A 17,294-nucleotide genomic window follows, 5' to 3' on the forward strand; every position below is an offset into this window, starting at 1 on the left:
ACTGTATGTCTGACAGTACATAAAGTACCTTTGAGTTGTCTTGTTAAATGGTGATATACATTATACATTCTCTACAGAGAAGCCAGTCACTGTCACAATCAGGTGGAGCCACACTGTCCCATTCATTACTTTCTCTCACTGTGGAGTTACAGAAGAGACTGGAGTGTGACAAAGAAACAAAACAAATGACTGATGCCTTCTCTAACCTAAGATAAAAAAAGAATCACTTTTTGCCTTCTTATACAAACTCCATTACCCCTGCAGATGTTTGCATCTGGACAGAGCCTCTCCTCCATTAAAGGTCCTTGACATTGGCTCTCCTCTTCTTCAGGGACTGGGAAACCAGAATCCAGGTCTAAACAGGCCCGGAAACGCCTCTGAATTGAGACCATTTTAATGCCGCTGATAACCTCTGTTTGAGATGTGCCGTACTCCAGGGAGGAAGAGGGTACACAGGGAGAACAGGGAGTCCACTCCGACCACTCGCTGAGGATGACTGAACCAAATAAGGAAAAAGGCAGAAGAATAGGGTAAAGTAGTCATTCAAAGGGGAGCTGATGTTGTTACTGTCTCGACTCTGATTTTTACCTTCACACTCTCTTGTGTCACACTGCAAAGTCCCATTATGGCAAAGACTGAAGAACAAATCAACCAAGAAACACACAATAAGTGAGTCATACAGAGATGAACAGATAAGCTGAGAGAAAGCAAAAAAGTGAATAAAAAGAGAAACAGTAGAGAATGATTAAAGTGCAGCACAGATACAGCACAGTCATGTCATAAAGTCTTCAGACCCCTTCATTTTTACATACTTTGTTGTAAATGTTAAATAAAATGGCAAAAATGGCAAAATCCCCCTTCAATCTACACTCAGTAACCCATAATGACAAACTGCAAACAAATTGGCTAATTTGAAAAACTGAATTCTTTCTTTTACAAAACTATTCAGATCCCTAATTTTGTAATGTGTAGAACCCCTCAGGAAACAATTACAGTTTTAAATCTTCTTGGGCATGTGTCTACAACCTTCTCAATCCTGGATTTTGACATTTGTTTCTATTCTTTTGGACAGATTGGATGGGAAGTGTGGGCTTCAAGTCTGAGCTTTGGATGGACCACTCAAGAACAGTCAGAGACTTGAAGACACTGTAGTGTTGCCTTGGCTGTTGAGTACTGAAAGGTGAACCAGTGCACCCATCTCAGGTCATCTGCACTCTGGAGTTCTCAGTTCTGACCAGTTTAAAATAAATGTGCAACACAGTAAAATGTGAAGGATTAAGTTCTTCAACTGCATTTATCCTATATTCATCTGTTGCTTGGCACAGCTTCTATTACCTAGTTTACCCAAAGGAAATGCAAATGCAAAATGCAAGTGTTTCCAATGTGACACAAGACCTGTCTGACAAGGACACTGTCCTGCTGTGTGCTGCATGTGTGAAACACCAACTCTTACAATGTCCAGATGTGATTCACACAACCTCATCTGGAGTATAATGTGAAAGGGGCTACAGAAAACATAGGTTCTAACCAGGTACTGCAGCCTATGGTAACTGTTGTGCCCTGAGGGACAGTGACAGGCGTTGGTGGTTGTCCTGATCTTTGGTGCTGCAGGTGGACACAACCACATTCCTCTGGAGCAACACAGCTACCATTTTGCTGCAGCAGACCCTGGAAAGAAAAAAACAACACACTATTTATGTAAAAGGGGAAACAGCTCTGTTTTGGCTCATTTAGTCTGAACATAACTTGTGCATTGAGAAGCTATCAAATCCATTCCTCTCTATCCACAATTTCAATCTAATTGAAGATAGACATGTTTTAAACTCTGAATGCAAGATAAAAAAGTCTAATTATACCGCTAATGATAGTTGTATCGTATCAATTAGATATTAATTCAAAGTAATTCACAACTGTTGTTTGTCTCCTCTGGTGAACTGCTTTCTGTTCCACGTTTCATTATGTCACCTCCTTCCTGCTGTATGGGTGTATCATCAGTCTATCAGAGAGGATTTTTTAAGTTTTTGTAATAAATCTACGTTGGGAGCTCCCAAATATGCGCCAAAAGACCTTGTAAAATTGTCATCACAATTCATAACAAAGTGATGTATTAACAACATAATGTAGCACAGCACATTTAACTTGTTAACTCATAGTATATTGTTTACACGACTATTGTATGGCTTAGAGTACCCATGTCCACTGCAACATGCCTTTAAAACATTCATGTTGCGGCTGATCAGTGTAGTATAATATAAACCGTAAAGCAAATATAAAGCAGACAAGGACTAATAAAGAGTTTACCTGTGGGCAGTAGCAGCCAGGTGTACATTCCCTGACACCTGAACACAGATCTCCCTGGCCCTTTAGAGCACATTGCTTGTCACAGGGAACACCACATTCTGAGTACATGAATGGGGCTTCACATTCTAAAACAGGAATCATGCACATAATCAGACAAACATATAAATGTGACCAGTGAAACACAAGTTTTGACTAAATAATAAAAAATGAAAAGCAACTGATGTGATTGAGTGTTGATGTGGTTATTCAAGGGAAACATTTTTTTCTTAAGTTTAAGGTCTTTCTTTATGTGGATAACCACAGACACACACACACACACACACACACACACACACAGTTACCATCACATGGACTGAGGCTGCATGCCCTGCTCTGTGTTTCCACAGGAGTGCACTGTTGACCCCTGGTGGCTGGAGAGAGAGCTACACGGTAGCGCTGCTGCCTTTGAGATACACAGGAGCACTGAGACCAAACACTCCACTGTGACATAGGACATTCTGTAAAAATAAAAAAAAGTACCCAGGCACTATAAATTATTCAAATTTAAATAAAATAATGAGTATACTTTAGGATGGCTGCAGTGAAGCAAAGCATTGCCAGGGAAGATAAAAAATAGACATCTAGCTTTAGGGAAGAAATACTTTCTGACTGGGACTGCACCCGAAAAAAACTTATTTCTATGAACTAGTTTCTCTTTGATGTAGACTGGAGTATCACTCTTTTGATCAAACTTTTAGGCCATACATTTCTTAATTTGAAGGACTAGTGCATCTGGCTTTCGATTTCATGTATTTTTAGAGGACACACAGGCCATTTGTCTGGGCATTAAGGCTGATAGACAAATTAGGATGTTATAGAAATTCGGTCTTGTTTGAACTAAACTAAAATGTATCTTGTTACCTGGTCTATAAAAATAATTTAAAAAAAAAACATTAAAGCCCATGGGTTCACAAAAAACTGCTTAAATAAATGCACTGTCAATAGTATAGTGGTAATATAAATGCACACTTCCATATTTATACTGACTGCAAGTCTACAGGATCTTGTTGTTCAGACCTGAGACAGATCCAAGTATCTGAGATCTAAGACTTCTGTCAAAGCTACTCACCAGCCACAGTGGCTGTGTGAGCTGTGCAAATGCAAGAACAATCATGACATTTACATTCTGCTCATAAGGTGTCACTGGCTTTTTGCCAGACCTAAGAGTGACAAATTGTAACAGCTTACTTGGATATAAAAATGGCTACTATGCAAAAATGCAAACAGGTTGTCTCAGTCTAGCTTCAGGTTAACAAGTAAACTGCTGCTAAAGTTTCATTTGTCCCTTAGTACCTGGACAGGGCTGTTTGTAACACAGCTGGGTCTCCTCTCTGTTCCTTTCTCCTTCTATGTCTGTTGGACATGCTGCATCACCTTCTTCTTCACACACACACACCCTGCGCCGTGATATAGAACCCGCACCGCAGCTCCGGGAACACAGTGACCATGGTGACCAGGGACAAAGGTCATCTGGGGACAAACAGATAATACTTTTTTTTTGTCCTTTCGGTTTATCCCGTGAGTTCAGGGTCGCCACAATGGATCATTGTCTGCTTGTTGATTTGGCACAGTTTTTGTTTTTATGCCAGATGCCCTTCCTGACACAACCCTCCCCAATTTGTATCGGGCTTGGACCGGCACTGCACAGCTAGGGAGGGGAATGGGCTGTTAGGAGTTCAGTGTCTTCCCCAGAGACATTTTAACATATAGCCAGGACTGGGGATCAAACCACGGACCCTGCGGTCCGTGGACGAGTGCCTTTACCAACTGAGCTACAGCCGCCCCGGATAAACAGATAATACAATGAGAGCAAATATTAACTGTATTTTTCTTCATATCCCTGGTTTACTGATGGTCTTCTTTTCCAAGACTGTGCATGCAGTAGGTACATCAAGTATGAAGAGAATTAGTATGTAGCTGTTGCTTTTATAGCTGGATAAAAGGTAGATAATGAATAAAAGACACATGAACAGAATTGCAGTATTGGAGTGCATACAAACCCAGACAAAGAGGGGTATAACAGTCCTGGGAATCTCTCTCTGGCCCACTGCAGTAAGAGCCATTGTTCCGTGGTGGGGGGTTGATGCAGGCACGGGTTCGAACTTGCTTTCCCTGTCCACAAGTCACTGAGCAGTCAGACCAAACTGACCAGAGGGTCCAACCACCATCCACTGACAACAAAATAAAAAACTGGTCATTTTTTCAACTTTAATACAAGCTACTGTTGGACAAAATTAATAATTTAGGACATCTGCAGAAGAACCTATAATTAATTCATCATCTGAATTGTCTACAAAATAACTGTGGTGACACACCTCTGCAGTCAATGTCTTGGCAGTAATCACCCTCTGGGGTACATGTGCTAGGAGGCAAAGAATATATATTATTTATAATGTAGAACAAAGTGTTTGGTTTCATTTTTTAATTGATCATCCAATTATTCTTTTCTTTTCTGTGGGTAATTATTTGTTGCACCATTGTTTACACTCTCCCAGAAGCCAGGTGTCTCCCACAAAGAGTTCCTGGTTTTCATGGAGACAGAGTGGCGGACAGGTTCCTGGGTCACAAGATTTATGCTGGACCTCCTCAAACTGGCAGCTTGCTCCTTCAGTCTCTGGGATGAGAGACCTGACACACAGTTTTTCATATTGAATTCTGCCAAAAATGTACATAAGGTTGTGGGTGAGTTTATTTTGCTCACCTGTATCTAGTTCTCTGGCCCTGTCCACAGGAAACGCTGCATGGTGCCCAACTGGACCAGGAGCTCCATGTGCAGGTAGCCTGGCATCTGTGACTGGTGCAAAACAGTTGTCCATCAGAGCAGCTGCAGTTGTTACAGTCCACCTGGTGCCAGCTGCCAGCTGCCCATATCTGTCCCAGTGAGTCCACACAGTCACACTGCCACAGCTGCACACACACCCCATCCTGCTGCAACTGGCCTAGACAGACACATAATTACTTATTTCAATTGTGTACAATTTAAATAATAGACATAGATTAGTGCATGTTTTATAGGTTTACAGTAGATCAGTTCATCTAACAACTCAAAGAATTGAGAAAATGATGGCTCTCCCTTTTTCCTGAACCACTGGGATTGTTGAGGAACAATGAGGCCAATTCAGTGAATTTAAATGGGACTATTTCTTTGGAAGAATGTAGTTAAAAAAAACTGACACTGGGGTAAGGGCATCATCTGAAGAAACTACATCATTATTTCTAAAAAAATAAGCCATTGTTGAATTTAAATTTCATTTTGGATTGCAACTGCAAAAATTTGCCTGAGCATAAATGTTTATAGAGGTGAGTGGGCATGATAGTTCTCTGTTCAGTCTTAAATAAAGATATTGAGGAGGATGAAGATTTACACTGCTTTTTATTCACCCATTTGTACTCAGAATCACACACACCGATGGGGGAGCTGCTGTGCAGCTGGTCAATGCTCACCAGGGACAACTAAGTTGGGTTTCAGTGTCTTGCTCAACGACACTTTGACATGTGACTGGAGGAGCGGGGGATCGAACTAACAACTACAATCTTGTTGGACAATAGCTCTACCTTTCTGCGCCACAGTCGCCCACATGTTTGTAAACATGTTGCAAATTATTGTGTAGACTGATGGAAAAAAGGCATCTATTCAAATTTCAACCTAAATTTAAAATGAAAATAGAGTCTGCTTTAGAATGAAGGGGTCTGAATACTTTCGAAAGCTACTATCAGTCGAAATCATGTTATTTGATAGCACTGACCATTCAAAGTGTATCAGGTCATAACTATAAATATAGATGTACGGTACTTATGTGTTCATTACTAGCAGGTACATGACCTTGGCAAAGAACTACTCAGATATCCAGACGAATACACACACCAGCTTATCTGTTAATAAAATGATAGCAGCTTGTGTACCTTTAGGGCAGTGACAGCCAGGCTGACATTCCGTGTGGTCTTGGCACTCTATGCCTTGCTGGAGGTCTGAGCAGCGCTGAGGACACTGGTTGGCACACAGCACAAATTCCTGGCCCGGAGGGCAACCTTTCTCGTCTGACAATACACAAACAGAAGGTCACAAATTTCCCCAAGATGCTGCAGGCATTTTCTTCACATAACATTTGCAACCAAGAATTGTAAGCACAGTCTGTACTGACTTTTGAAACACAACATGGAAGAAAAGGAAGAAAATATTCAGCCATACACTGAATTAATCAGCATTCACATATGCAAAAGATGAACTAACCCTTTGGTCATTGCAGTCTAAACACAAGTGTGTGTGAATAGGCTGAGTCTGTCTCACCACATGGTTTGGTGTTGCATGGCTTGACCTGGTTCTTCTCCCCTTCACATTTTTTCCCACCATTCTTTGGTGGAGGGCTGGAGCAGGAGCGTGTGCGTATCGAACGTCCACCACCACAGCGTTTATCACAGCGGGACCAAGGACTCCATCTGGACCACCCTCCATCCACTATATACCCCAGCCACATATACCAATGTGACAATGAATACAGAGAAATAGTACAAGTCCTTCTGGCCTTCAGCCCTTAGTTCAAATCATTTCGCTGTATGAACATAACTTCTTTTATTGTTGTCAGACTTGTCTTATTTTATGGCAGTGGAGGTAATATTGACTGCACACTTATACAACAAAAACTGTAGACATTATGCTGACTGTAAATGGTGTCCTAGTCAAGTAAAAAGGCTGATTGATCACTCTACAAATTGTTCTAAATGACTGACCTCTGCAGGGCCTGATATTACAGAAGCGCTGTTCCAGGTTGCCTCCCAGTATATCTTCGCACCAAGAGCCGTTTATTCCTGGCCTAAGGAAGGTTCTGACCCTCTGCTGCTGACCCACTCCGCATGATCGTGAACAGAGGCCCCACTCCCCCCACTCTGTCCAGGAGCAGTTCCTCTGCTCACAATCGGCTTCCACACATACCCCATCCTCGTCTAAACACAAAATCACATCTCATCAACAGCTTGATACGTGGTATATTTAGTAAAATAAGTCAATATATTAAAACAAATCAGAGCTCCAACTAGTAGACAGATGCAGCATTGTTCTACCATAGGAACAAATATCAGTGTAACTTATAAACTTTCTTTCATGGAACGCTGTTATCCTGGTTTTAATACAGTAACATCATTTGTTAGCCGGACAGGTTTATTAACACAAGGAATGTATGTTAAACTATAAGTATACATGAATCGACATAATGTAAATGTTAATTCTGAATTACAATGTGTTTTGCTTATAGCTCTACCCACTTGTTCTTATCTTACCTCACAACTGTTATCAACAGTCACACAAATGCAAACATGGTGCTATCTTTTTTCAGTATGTGTCATCTGTCATGTACTGTATTTTTGTTGCAACATACTGTAAATGTTAGATAAAATCAAATCAAAATCAAATACAGCTTGATTATAATCTTTTTTGATGTCTGTGCTGATCAACTACAAAATCTCAAAGTTCCCATAAACAATACAGTGTTCTATAATTACTTAATAGCTACTGAATTATTTCAAATACTGACTGTTCTGTTGCTTCAGTTCTACCATAGATGCATCTAACATCTGAAACCAGGGTCCCACTAGCTACTTGCACCACAGTTTTTTGCTATTGGAATTGTTATAATGTAAAAATACGTGAAAGGCGTTGGATTGGCAGAAGTCCCAGATGCTTAGCTTGCAAGTCAAACAATAAATTTAAAAACAATTTTGTATATTGACTTTTGTAAGCAAAGTTTGAGGAAGAAGAAAAGAGGCAGACAATGTGAGTGCTGATCATACCTAGACACTGTGGCAGGTTACAGGCCTTCTCCTGGTGAGAGTTTCCAGAGCAAGGAGGTTTGAGACACTGTCGATGGCGGGACTTCATGACCGGGCTGTGAGCGTCAGTGCAAGTTGTAGCACAGGGACTCCACAATGACCACACAGAGAAGCCAACATCCTCGTCTAGAGGAGACGATGAAGAATAGAGAAGACATTTGGAGGAAATCTTCATTGTATATCACAGAAAATGTCTTAGCAGGCAGAGACAAGCAGACCACAACAACTGGAACTATACACACACCATAAATTGCTCTGATTAGTAGGGTAGATGAAACATAAATAGAAACATAAGGAACATAAATGGCAATGTACACTCTATGAAATGCTGTATGAAAATACAATTTACCTGGTAAAATTGGTTCTTCTGTAGAACCTACAATCACATCCAACATGTAAAATAAATTATTATTTTATCATTATTTTATACAAACATACATTTGACAGTACGCACAGTCTTTTTTCTATTTATGTAAAGTAAAAGATCCAGCAATGCCTTTGTGATTAAATGAAATTTATGATTAAATAGAGTGTGTTCACTCTCACAGCCCCAAACAATTCTGACTTAATGCTACTGCTGTCATTATGGGTATCACTATTTTCCTGCATCCTTAATAGTTCCCACTAGATACTGTGCCTAAAGTGCCTAAATTACCGCATGTACCTGGGCAGTCAGGGGCCTGGCAATAGGTGGTTTCCTGGCGTGGGCCCTGGCAATCTCTCCCTCCATGGGTTGGGGCAGGCTGAGTGCAGCTTCTGGAGCGGATTTTCAGTCCTAGACCTCCACAGGACAGTGAGCATGGGCTCCAGGGACCCCAGTGTGACAGGCCACCATCGACAGGGCAATGCTGCAAGGAACAATTCCACCTGCCGTGTTCACAGGCACTGATGGGGCAGGAGTGAGGAATAGTTGAGGTGTGAAGTGGTTTAAAAGGTTTATTTACAGCAGTGGTAAGTGGTGAGATGACTCAACAAAAGTCTTAAAGGAAATGATTATTTTAACCATGTGTTTACGGGCAATAAAGGACTTCATGAAATGTAGTATAGTTGCAAATGTTCCAGTAGTTCTCTACTCACCATGTGCTGCAGTCATGGACAAGTGCATCTCCAGACTGAAGTTCCATTCCCTCAGAGATGTTATGGAGAAGCAGAGATGAGACTGATGTCTCAGAGACACTCTGTAAGGATGTCAGAAACTCACTGTTGACTAGACACGGACACTCCTGAAATACAGACGATAAAAAAAATGTATAAAACCAAATTCAGGCCCCATACAAAAAAGTCAAAAACATGTTGTTTTTGGAGTTTGAAATAAGCATTAACCAGAAGTAACTATCATAAATATACCTGAATGCTAAACTGCTCAAACACACCTGCAGACAGACTCCTTGATGTTGGTAAGTGTGCAGGGGACAGTGGCAGCCTTCCTCACAGCCATCTGAATAGCAGCCCTCTCTGCCACTAATTTGATTGCAGCTGAATGGACAGCCTTCCCCTCGTTCACATTCCCTATATAGCCTACCTGGGGGGCAGCCCACCTCTGCACAGAATCATAATATCTATACAGTGACACTATTTAAAGATTCTTAAAAAAATGTGTTTAAATGCAAGTTGTGGAAACATTTCTTCAAGCTTAGATGCTACAATTGAAATAATTTGATTGCATTTGCCACAGATTTTCTACAGGACACAGGGACTCACCGAGACAGACCTGGGTGTTGCAGGTTTTGCTTTGGCGACTGAGGGCACTGCAGGGTGGAGAGCTGCAGAGACGAGAGCGGGACTGCTGTCCTCCACCACAGCTGACTGAACACACAGACCACTGGGACCAGGGCTGCCACATACTTAATGATTCTGGAGGAGAAAACACACGTGAACACAAGACTGCATAAAGGATGGATTTCCATTTATTTTATTCCAGTAAAAGATTTTTTATAATAACTTGCTCACTATTGTTTTAATCTCCATCATATCAAATCGTATTTCAATCTAAAGTTCCATTTAAAATGTGTATTGTTGAATATCTCACTTCATAATAAAGTAGTGAGGATAACTACATGCCAGTAATCTTATCCAAATTCTTTTAACAGTAATATACTGTATCACTAAAATTGCTCTTTTCAAGAATCATGAATTGCCTGTTGTCACACTCTGCAGTTGATGACCAGTGGTCCATGTGGACTCCATGGAGTCATTGTTCCATGTCATTGTTGTTCAAACAATGGTGTAAGAGCCTCCTCTGTTTTCACAAGGTAAAGATATCATTTTTCAGATTTTAGCAAAACATAACAAATAAAAATTAACATTAAAAAAAAATTTAAGTCTAAAAACTTCCATTTAAACTGCACTACCTCACTAAACTAACTACCTGTGCATGGCTGAATGTTGCAGTTGGTCTGCTGATCAGTGACTCCCTGGCAGCCTCTTCCACCACTCTGCGGAAATGGGTTATCACATTGACGTCTCCTAGACTTGACTCCTACACCACAAGACAGTGAGCACTCAGTCCAGGCTCCCCATTGGCTCCAGCCACCATCAACAAGGCAACCAGGTACTGATTGACACTGCAAAACCCCGGCCTCACAGGAACTGAGATCAAGTGAGGAAAAATGTAAAAATAAATGATTAATAAAAAAGATACATATTTTTATTCTTTTTAAATTCATTTTAATTAACATTGTATTGCAGAAATCAAAATGTACATGGCAGAGCTAGTCAACTGTGCTATACCAATTTTTGCAGTCACCGATGATGCTGTCTCCTGGATTTACAAACTGCCAATCAAATCCACCAGGCCATACCCATGATGTATTAAAGGAATCTAGACCACCTGCTAAGACAGGAAACAACAACAGAAAAAACGAATTACCATCAATCAATTTTTATAGTTTTTGTAATAAAAGTCACCACTTCAAGTTGGAGTCAGGCTGTGGATCTAACCAGCAGCAGAGCTGTTGTGGTATTTGCAGCTGCATTCCTCCCTGGCCACACACACTCCATCCTGCAGAACCATGTCACCTGGACAACCACAGGTATGGCTGCATTCGGGAGAGTCCAAGCACTCTGTGTCACCATGGAGATCCGAACAAGAGCGAGGACAGGGCTTCCCACAAGGCCATTCCTCCTGGCCTCCACCACAGTCTTCAGAAAAAAGAGGTGGTTTACTTATTAATATTATTGTCTAGTTTGCTTTCTAGAGAATGTGAAGAAAACATGAAAATAGTTACACTGGAAAGGAGAAATAAAAAGGATTAGAATAAAGTCACTGGTCCCTAGATGGATAGATTAGAGCAGCTTGTGGAACTAGTAGCTATTAAAGCTATAATGGAAAAACAGAAAATGTACTTATCTTCGACATTTTTATTTATTCAACTTAAGCAGCTTGTTTGTAACTGATAAAAAAAGTTGCAATAGTCCATTTCGTACCACACCGTTTCCAGGACTTAAATTTCACTCCTCACTTCCAATAATTCCAATTTTCCATTTAAACGATGATCCAGTAATTTATCATACCTGAGCAGATAGTGAAGTTGTCATGGCAACCACGGGTCTGTCTGGTCTCTCCAAGACAGGGCAGGCCACCGAATCGGGCAGGAGGACTGCTACAATTCCTGGTGCGAGTGGATGATCCGGTGCATCCATCACAGACCGACCAGGCTGACCAGGGACTCCATGAACCATGGACTAAAACAGAGAAACAAATACAACTAAGAAGAGAGCGAAACAAGCAAACAACAATTAATGGAAGCAGGAGAGACAAATAAAGAGGAGGGGATCCAAAAGACAAACCTGACAAACATTGGGGATTTAAGAGGAATGACTTCTAAAAAAGTGAATGGCTGAGGGAGCTGGAAGTCTCCTTTCCAACCAACTATAACCTTCTGACTTCAATTAATTTCAGTCAAACGTTTCCTAAAATGTCAATATTATCTGATGAGTACATTCAATTTCTAGCAAGGTCTTTAAAATCTAATAAACGCTCTAAATAAATGTGTCTGCCACTGATCGAGGTGCCTTACCTGGACAGAAGGTGATAACAGGACAAGGTTTTTTCTGGATTTGAACTCCAACTCCATTGTGTGTTTCCTGTTCTCCAGAGCAGGCTGCCCCTCCAGCCTTGGGCTCAGGGCAGCCACAGCTCCTGTAGCGGGACACATACTCTGCTCCACAAGTCCTGGAGCAAGGATTCCACTCTGACCACTCACACCAGTTACCGGACACTGGAAACACAATCAAAATAGACAATTATTTTCTATTAATCATGAAGGCAAAACAAAAATATATCTTTAATATTTTTAGTAGGTGAATACAAACATGTTATTGAACAAAAATGCTCAGAAGCAAATAAAAAGATCTAGTTTCTTAAGTTGTCTATTGATCATGCATAACTTACATTTTCCGACACATACAGAGTTGTAGAAAAGGTCTTACCAGGGCAGGGGTGTCTGGTGCAGTTGAGCCTTCCACCGTCACAGGTGCTAAAGCACAGAAAACACAACATAACTTTCCTGTTCTTTTTCACATTGCAGAAAGTAAATGTAGGGTACTTGCATACACTGTAGGTGCTGTTTGTGTTTGTGTGATCCTGACCAGTTGTTACATCCATCATGGGTTTCAGTGATCTCTCCAGGCTCCAGCCAGTGTCCAGTGCTGAGGTCCAGACAAGGACAGTCCTCTCGGTCAACACAAACTGTCCCATTAGCAGACAGCACCTTTCCTTCTGTACAGTAGCACCCGGGCTCACATCGCCACTCACAGTGCTTATGAAGAGAAAGAAAATAACCATTTTGTTATCATTAAAACTGTAAAGCATAAGTTTATCCAAAACCATTGTAGGAGAGGTCTATGTTAGGTGTGATACTTACTGCCAGGTCGTCACAGGATCGAGGGCAGGAGGGACCACAACTACTAAACACTGTGCCTGGAACCTGAGAACATGGTGGCACTGAAAACACAGTCACAGGTTATGATAACACTGACACGGGACAACTGCATGCTACTGAACAAAACCCCTAATGAGTGCATTGGTACCATGCACACAACCCCATTCTGTTTACACACTTTCTAAATGTACCTGGACAGTGGTTAGTGTTACAGGCTATGACCTCAGTTCCCAGCCCCTCACAATAGTTTCCCTCCCCCTCCGGACTGGGACTGTCACACTCTCTCCTCCGGCTCTGAACGCCGCCGCCACATGACTTGGTACACTTTGTCCAGTTACTCCACTGACTCCAGCCCCCGTCACCTGAAAAGACCAAGATAAACTTTTAAAAATAAACAGCTTTAGAGCAAATACCGATTAGTCAACTGTGTTGATAAGGTTTTGGGGGCTGACTGCACTAAATCCTGACAAGCACGGATTCTATTGAGCCAAAATTTGCATAAAGCCAAAGTAAACAGATGAGAGTAAATATGTAATACTAACTGTCAATTCAAATTGACATGAAATAAACTCACGGTCACACGGGGCACTGATGCAGACTTGGTCCTCTCTGTGAGGACCAAGACATGGCAGGCCACTCCCATAGCGCTGGGGGGTAGAGCAGAACCTGTACCGAGACTGGAAACCTGCTCCACATGACATGGAACAATGACTCCATGGAGTCCACATGGACCACTGGTCATCAACTGCAGAGTGTGACAACAGGCAATTCATGATTCTTGAAAAGAGCAATTTTAGTGATACAGTATATTACTGTTAAAAGAATTTGGATAAGATTACTGGCATGTAGTCCACTGTTTCTGTTATGCAAATTATATGAAACAATATTTTATTTAAGATGGCAGAAAAACTACAGTGTCATAGTAAAGCATACATTCTGATCACAGGTATCACATGATAAAACCAGAGAAAGAGATGAACAAAAAAATAACATGTTGATTAAATATGTATCTGACACATTAATATATTATATTTTGCAGCTTAAAACAATGACATCAGTGACAGTAAGGGGCCTGTGAACAATGCATAAAAGATGCAAAATGTTTATGTTAAGGATTTTAACCAATACCACACGGTGCCTTATTTATGTAACTGCACCATGCATCTAGAGTTTACATACCCCAGGCAATGTAGAAAACAAAGCACATCATTTAGGGACATTTCACCTACCACTGCAGCTTTCTTGGGAGCAGTTTACCAGCCTCCCTGCTTCACATGTACTGCAACATAAAAAGGCAGAATTATATCACCTCTCTATGCCGATGAAAATAAACACTGCTGATTGAGGTAAAATGATAGTTGTTCAGCTAACCAGTTGTTGCAGCCTGCTGGAACAGTGTCTCCTTTTTTGTACTGCTTCCCATCCATGTCACAGCGACAGTCAGACTCTTGCACACACACACCATCCTGGGATTATCGATGACCGTGAACATTAATGGTGTGATTATTGTAAATGTGTGTATGTGTGTAAATGTTTGTGTATGACCATCCCACCCACCTGTTGTACAGTCCCGTGTGGACATTGGCATCCTGGTGTGCAGTTTCTGCTTAAGTTCATTGTGAGATCTGTACATGACATTGCCCCACTCACACACTGCTTCCACTCCTGGCCCGGTGGACACACTTGCCCACCACCTGATACAGCAACAGAGTGCAGGCAGACTTTAGTAAAAGCATCAGTGTACTTAAATCACAAATAATAATTGTCATCATTTCTGGTTTTATTAAAAACTGGACATTCACCACAACATTAATAATAGCTGTTGATTCAAATTTGAACAGCATGAGCCTTCTGACTGCTCTTTGGCTACGCAGTCCAATTTACAGAAAGCTGCCTTGCACTGATCACCTGCTACATTAAAAACACACTTGCATTTGTATATGTTAGCAACAAATTTAAATTTACACCATAGTATGATCAAATAAATGGATACTAAATTAACGTTTTTATTTTTTTAATCTTGACTACAATTAGCTTTAACCTTTTGTGACGCAGTTTGTAGTTAAGCTTCTGGTTTGTTAATGTTGCTACCTACTGCCACCTTATAATCACATTCAATATGACACAGAAGTAAACTTCACTATGTTGCGTTCACAAATGGCAAAAGTGTTGTTAGATGAGTGTGTAGTTCTTCTTGTACCACAGGGCTGCAGATTACAGGCGCTGAACTGCTGAGCAGTGCCATGGATTCGAATTGGCCCACGAGTTCGTGTCCTGTAACCTCCTCCGCATGTCACAGAGCACTCTGACCATGCACTCCATGGTTCCTTCACACCTATGACACAACATAACGATATAAACTTCTATTATCCTGATTGCAACGTTAAATAATTGCATGCAGGAATAAAATGGAAACCCCAGTAGTATTTAGTTATTTCACTGCCTTTTCTTTAAAGATTTTGACATTCCAAATTGTGCATTTTAAGTGAAAATTACAAACCAAAGCAAGGTTCAATGCTGCATGTATCAATTCCAACTCTGTCTCCTTTGCAGGGAACACCACCAAACGCCGGGGGAGGATTGGTTCCCGAACGATACCTCCTCCTTACGCCAACATCACATGTTCGACTGCAGGTGCTCCACTGGGTCCAGCTGCTCCAGCCACAGTCCACTAAAAATTACATAATTTAAAAATAAGTAAGAAAGGGATTAGGAAAATAGCTTTAGGCTTAGAAGCTATAAATGTTAGTAAAGCACTAACCAGAGCAAGAAGCTGTTCCACACTCCATTTCTCCATTAGTGCAGGTGCTGTTAGGAACACAAGAATGAGTAGTAATGACCTTTGTTTGATTTTACAAATGGTTTGAGTAAAAAGAAGCATTGTCATAACTGTACCAGTTATTGCAGGCATCAATAACCAGGGTGGCACCAGCTGGGTACAGCTCTCCCTGATGGAAACATGGGCACTGGGCTAAGGGCACACAGCTGCTGTTGAGCAGGTACAAGCCTGGGGCGCAGTAGCAGCCGTCGTAACAAGTCGTGGCACACTGCACATTTACGGAGGCCAAGTCCAAACACACCCTCGGGCAGGCCCCACCTAGAGCCTCGCACTCAGCTGCTGTCAAATACACCATGCCCTCTGGACACTCACCTGAGAGAAGAAGGAGTGGAAATGAGACTTAAAATGCACACAGATACACATTACTGATGTGGTGTACATAATAATAATAACTCCTTTGTTTCAGTAATAAGAAACCTTCCTACAGCACCTGAGCAGGGGTGGGAGTTGCAGTCTCCTGTCTGTATCTGAGGCCCGGGGCAGCTGTTGCCCCCATGCTGTGGTGAGGGTGAATTGCAGAATCGTTCTCTTGTTTGGACCCCAGAGTCACACTTAGATGAACACTGAGACCACGGTGACCACAGTGACCAGCCTCCATTTACTGGAAATACAAACTAAATCAGCTTTATATCTTACACGTTTGTTCCCAACAGAAAAACCTACTTTAAGCAGGCAGAGTAAAAACTGAGAATTCATACACTGGTTTTTGTGTATGGATCAACATCTATCATACCTGGACAGTGTACAATGTTGCAAGGTTCCTGCTCTTCACCGTCTCCATTGCAGGCAGAGTTTGTGTTGTTGCAGCTGCGGAATCGTTGTCTAAATCCCACCTCATCCACATGGTTGAAACATGTTCTACTACACTCGGACCAGCTAGTCCATTTGCTCCAAACTCCAACAGGTAGCACTGCACAACCAAAGAGCAGTCATCATTCCACTCTTACTGTAAGTATACAAGTGACTTAGATAACTATGAAACCTCCTTGATGTAAAAGTTGACATTAAAACTTGACAATGAGTAGGTGTACCAGGAAAGCAAGTGTTGGAGCAACTGCGGGCCTCAGCTGAGTCGCCTGTACATGGCAGGACTCTGACTGCTTCTGGTGGGTTCACTAGCGACCTGATGAGACAAAGTCAGCACAAAAAAACATGTGATTCAAATTTAATAGTTTTTATATATTCAGTAAAAACAAAGTAGTATTTACAGTCCCCTCTAAATGTTTCGGTACAGCAAGACTCTCACAAAGCCTCTGTCATCAGCTTTTCTTTTACATGGTCGACCTGTTCTGTGTATGTTGCTCAGGACACCAGTAATTTTTTACTTTTTCAGGTCATTATAAATTGCACAGTCTATGCCCTTTGCTTGTCCAGTGACTTTGACCGTTTTCCCTCTTTTCTTAGATTTA

General features: G+C 41.4%; 1 protein-coding gene across 1 annotated transcript in view; it reads right to left on the reverse strand.

The window, feature by feature from the left end:
• The window catches only part of sspo (SCO-spondin), a 62,608-nt gene that overhangs the window by 20,102 nt on the left and 25,212 nt on the right, over positions 1-17,294 (reverse strand). The window contains exons 63-101 of the mRNA XM_067486999.1: positions 16,917-17,008; positions 16,619-16,795; positions 16,316-16,486; positions 15,942-16,197; positions 15,808-15,854; positions 15,547-15,717; positions 15,247-15,381; positions 14,604-14,740; positions 14,418-14,512; positions 14,276-14,325; positions 13,621-13,791; positions 13,238-13,408; positions 13,029-13,108; positions 12,754-12,923; positions 12,595-12,641; positions 12,183-12,383; positions 11,677-11,847; positions 11,104-11,304; positions 10,894-10,993; positions 10,532-10,752; positions 9,865-10,017; positions 9,537-9,703; positions 9,241-9,386; positions 8,828-9,048; positions 8,513-8,539; positions 8,125-8,289; positions 7,069-7,281; positions 6,629-6,796; positions 6,244-6,378; positions 5,042-5,279; positions 4,816-4,968; positions 4,656-4,702; positions 4,341-4,511; positions 3,634-3,810; positions 2,643-2,798; positions 2,302-2,426; positions 1,529-1,668; positions 589-635; positions 257-496 (exon numbers count right to left, since the gene is read on the reverse strand). Coding sequence (XP_067343100.1) covers positions 257-496; positions 589-635; positions 1,529-1,668; positions 2,302-2,426; positions 2,643-2,798; positions 3,634-3,810; positions 4,341-4,511; positions 4,656-4,702; positions 4,816-4,968; positions 5,042-5,279; positions 6,244-6,378; positions 6,629-6,796; positions 7,069-7,281; positions 8,125-8,289; positions 8,513-8,539; positions 8,828-9,048; positions 9,241-9,386; positions 9,537-9,703; positions 9,865-10,017; positions 10,532-10,752; positions 10,894-10,993; positions 11,104-11,304; positions 11,677-11,847; positions 12,183-12,383; positions 12,595-12,641; positions 12,754-12,923; positions 13,029-13,108; positions 13,238-13,408; positions 13,621-13,791; positions 14,276-14,325; positions 14,418-14,512; positions 14,604-14,740; positions 15,247-15,381; positions 15,547-15,717; positions 15,808-15,854; positions 15,942-16,197; positions 16,316-16,486; positions 16,619-16,795; positions 16,917-17,008 — 5,753 coding nt within the window. The remainder of the gene's footprint in view (positions 1-256; positions 497-588; positions 636-1,528; positions 1,669-2,301; positions 2,427-2,642; positions 2,799-3,633; positions 3,811-4,340; positions 4,512-4,655; positions 4,703-4,815; positions 4,969-5,041; positions 5,280-6,243; positions 6,379-6,628; positions 6,797-7,068; positions 7,282-8,124; positions 8,290-8,512; positions 8,540-8,827; positions 9,049-9,240; positions 9,387-9,536; positions 9,704-9,864; positions 10,018-10,531; positions 10,753-10,893; positions 10,994-11,103; positions 11,305-11,676; positions 11,848-12,182; positions 12,384-12,594; positions 12,642-12,753; positions 12,924-13,028; positions 13,109-13,237; positions 13,409-13,620; positions 13,792-14,275; positions 14,326-14,417; positions 14,513-14,603; positions 14,741-15,246; positions 15,382-15,546; positions 15,718-15,807; positions 15,855-15,941; positions 16,198-16,315; positions 16,487-16,618; positions 16,796-16,916; positions 17,009-17,294) is intronic.

Source organism: Channa argus, chromosome 19 (assembly GCF_033026475.1).
Source record: "Channa argus isolate prfri chromosome 19, Channa argus male v1.0, whole genome shotgun sequence".
NCBI classification, from domain to species: domain Eukaryota; kingdom Metazoa; phylum Chordata; class Actinopteri; order Anabantiformes; family Channidae; genus Channa; species Channa argus.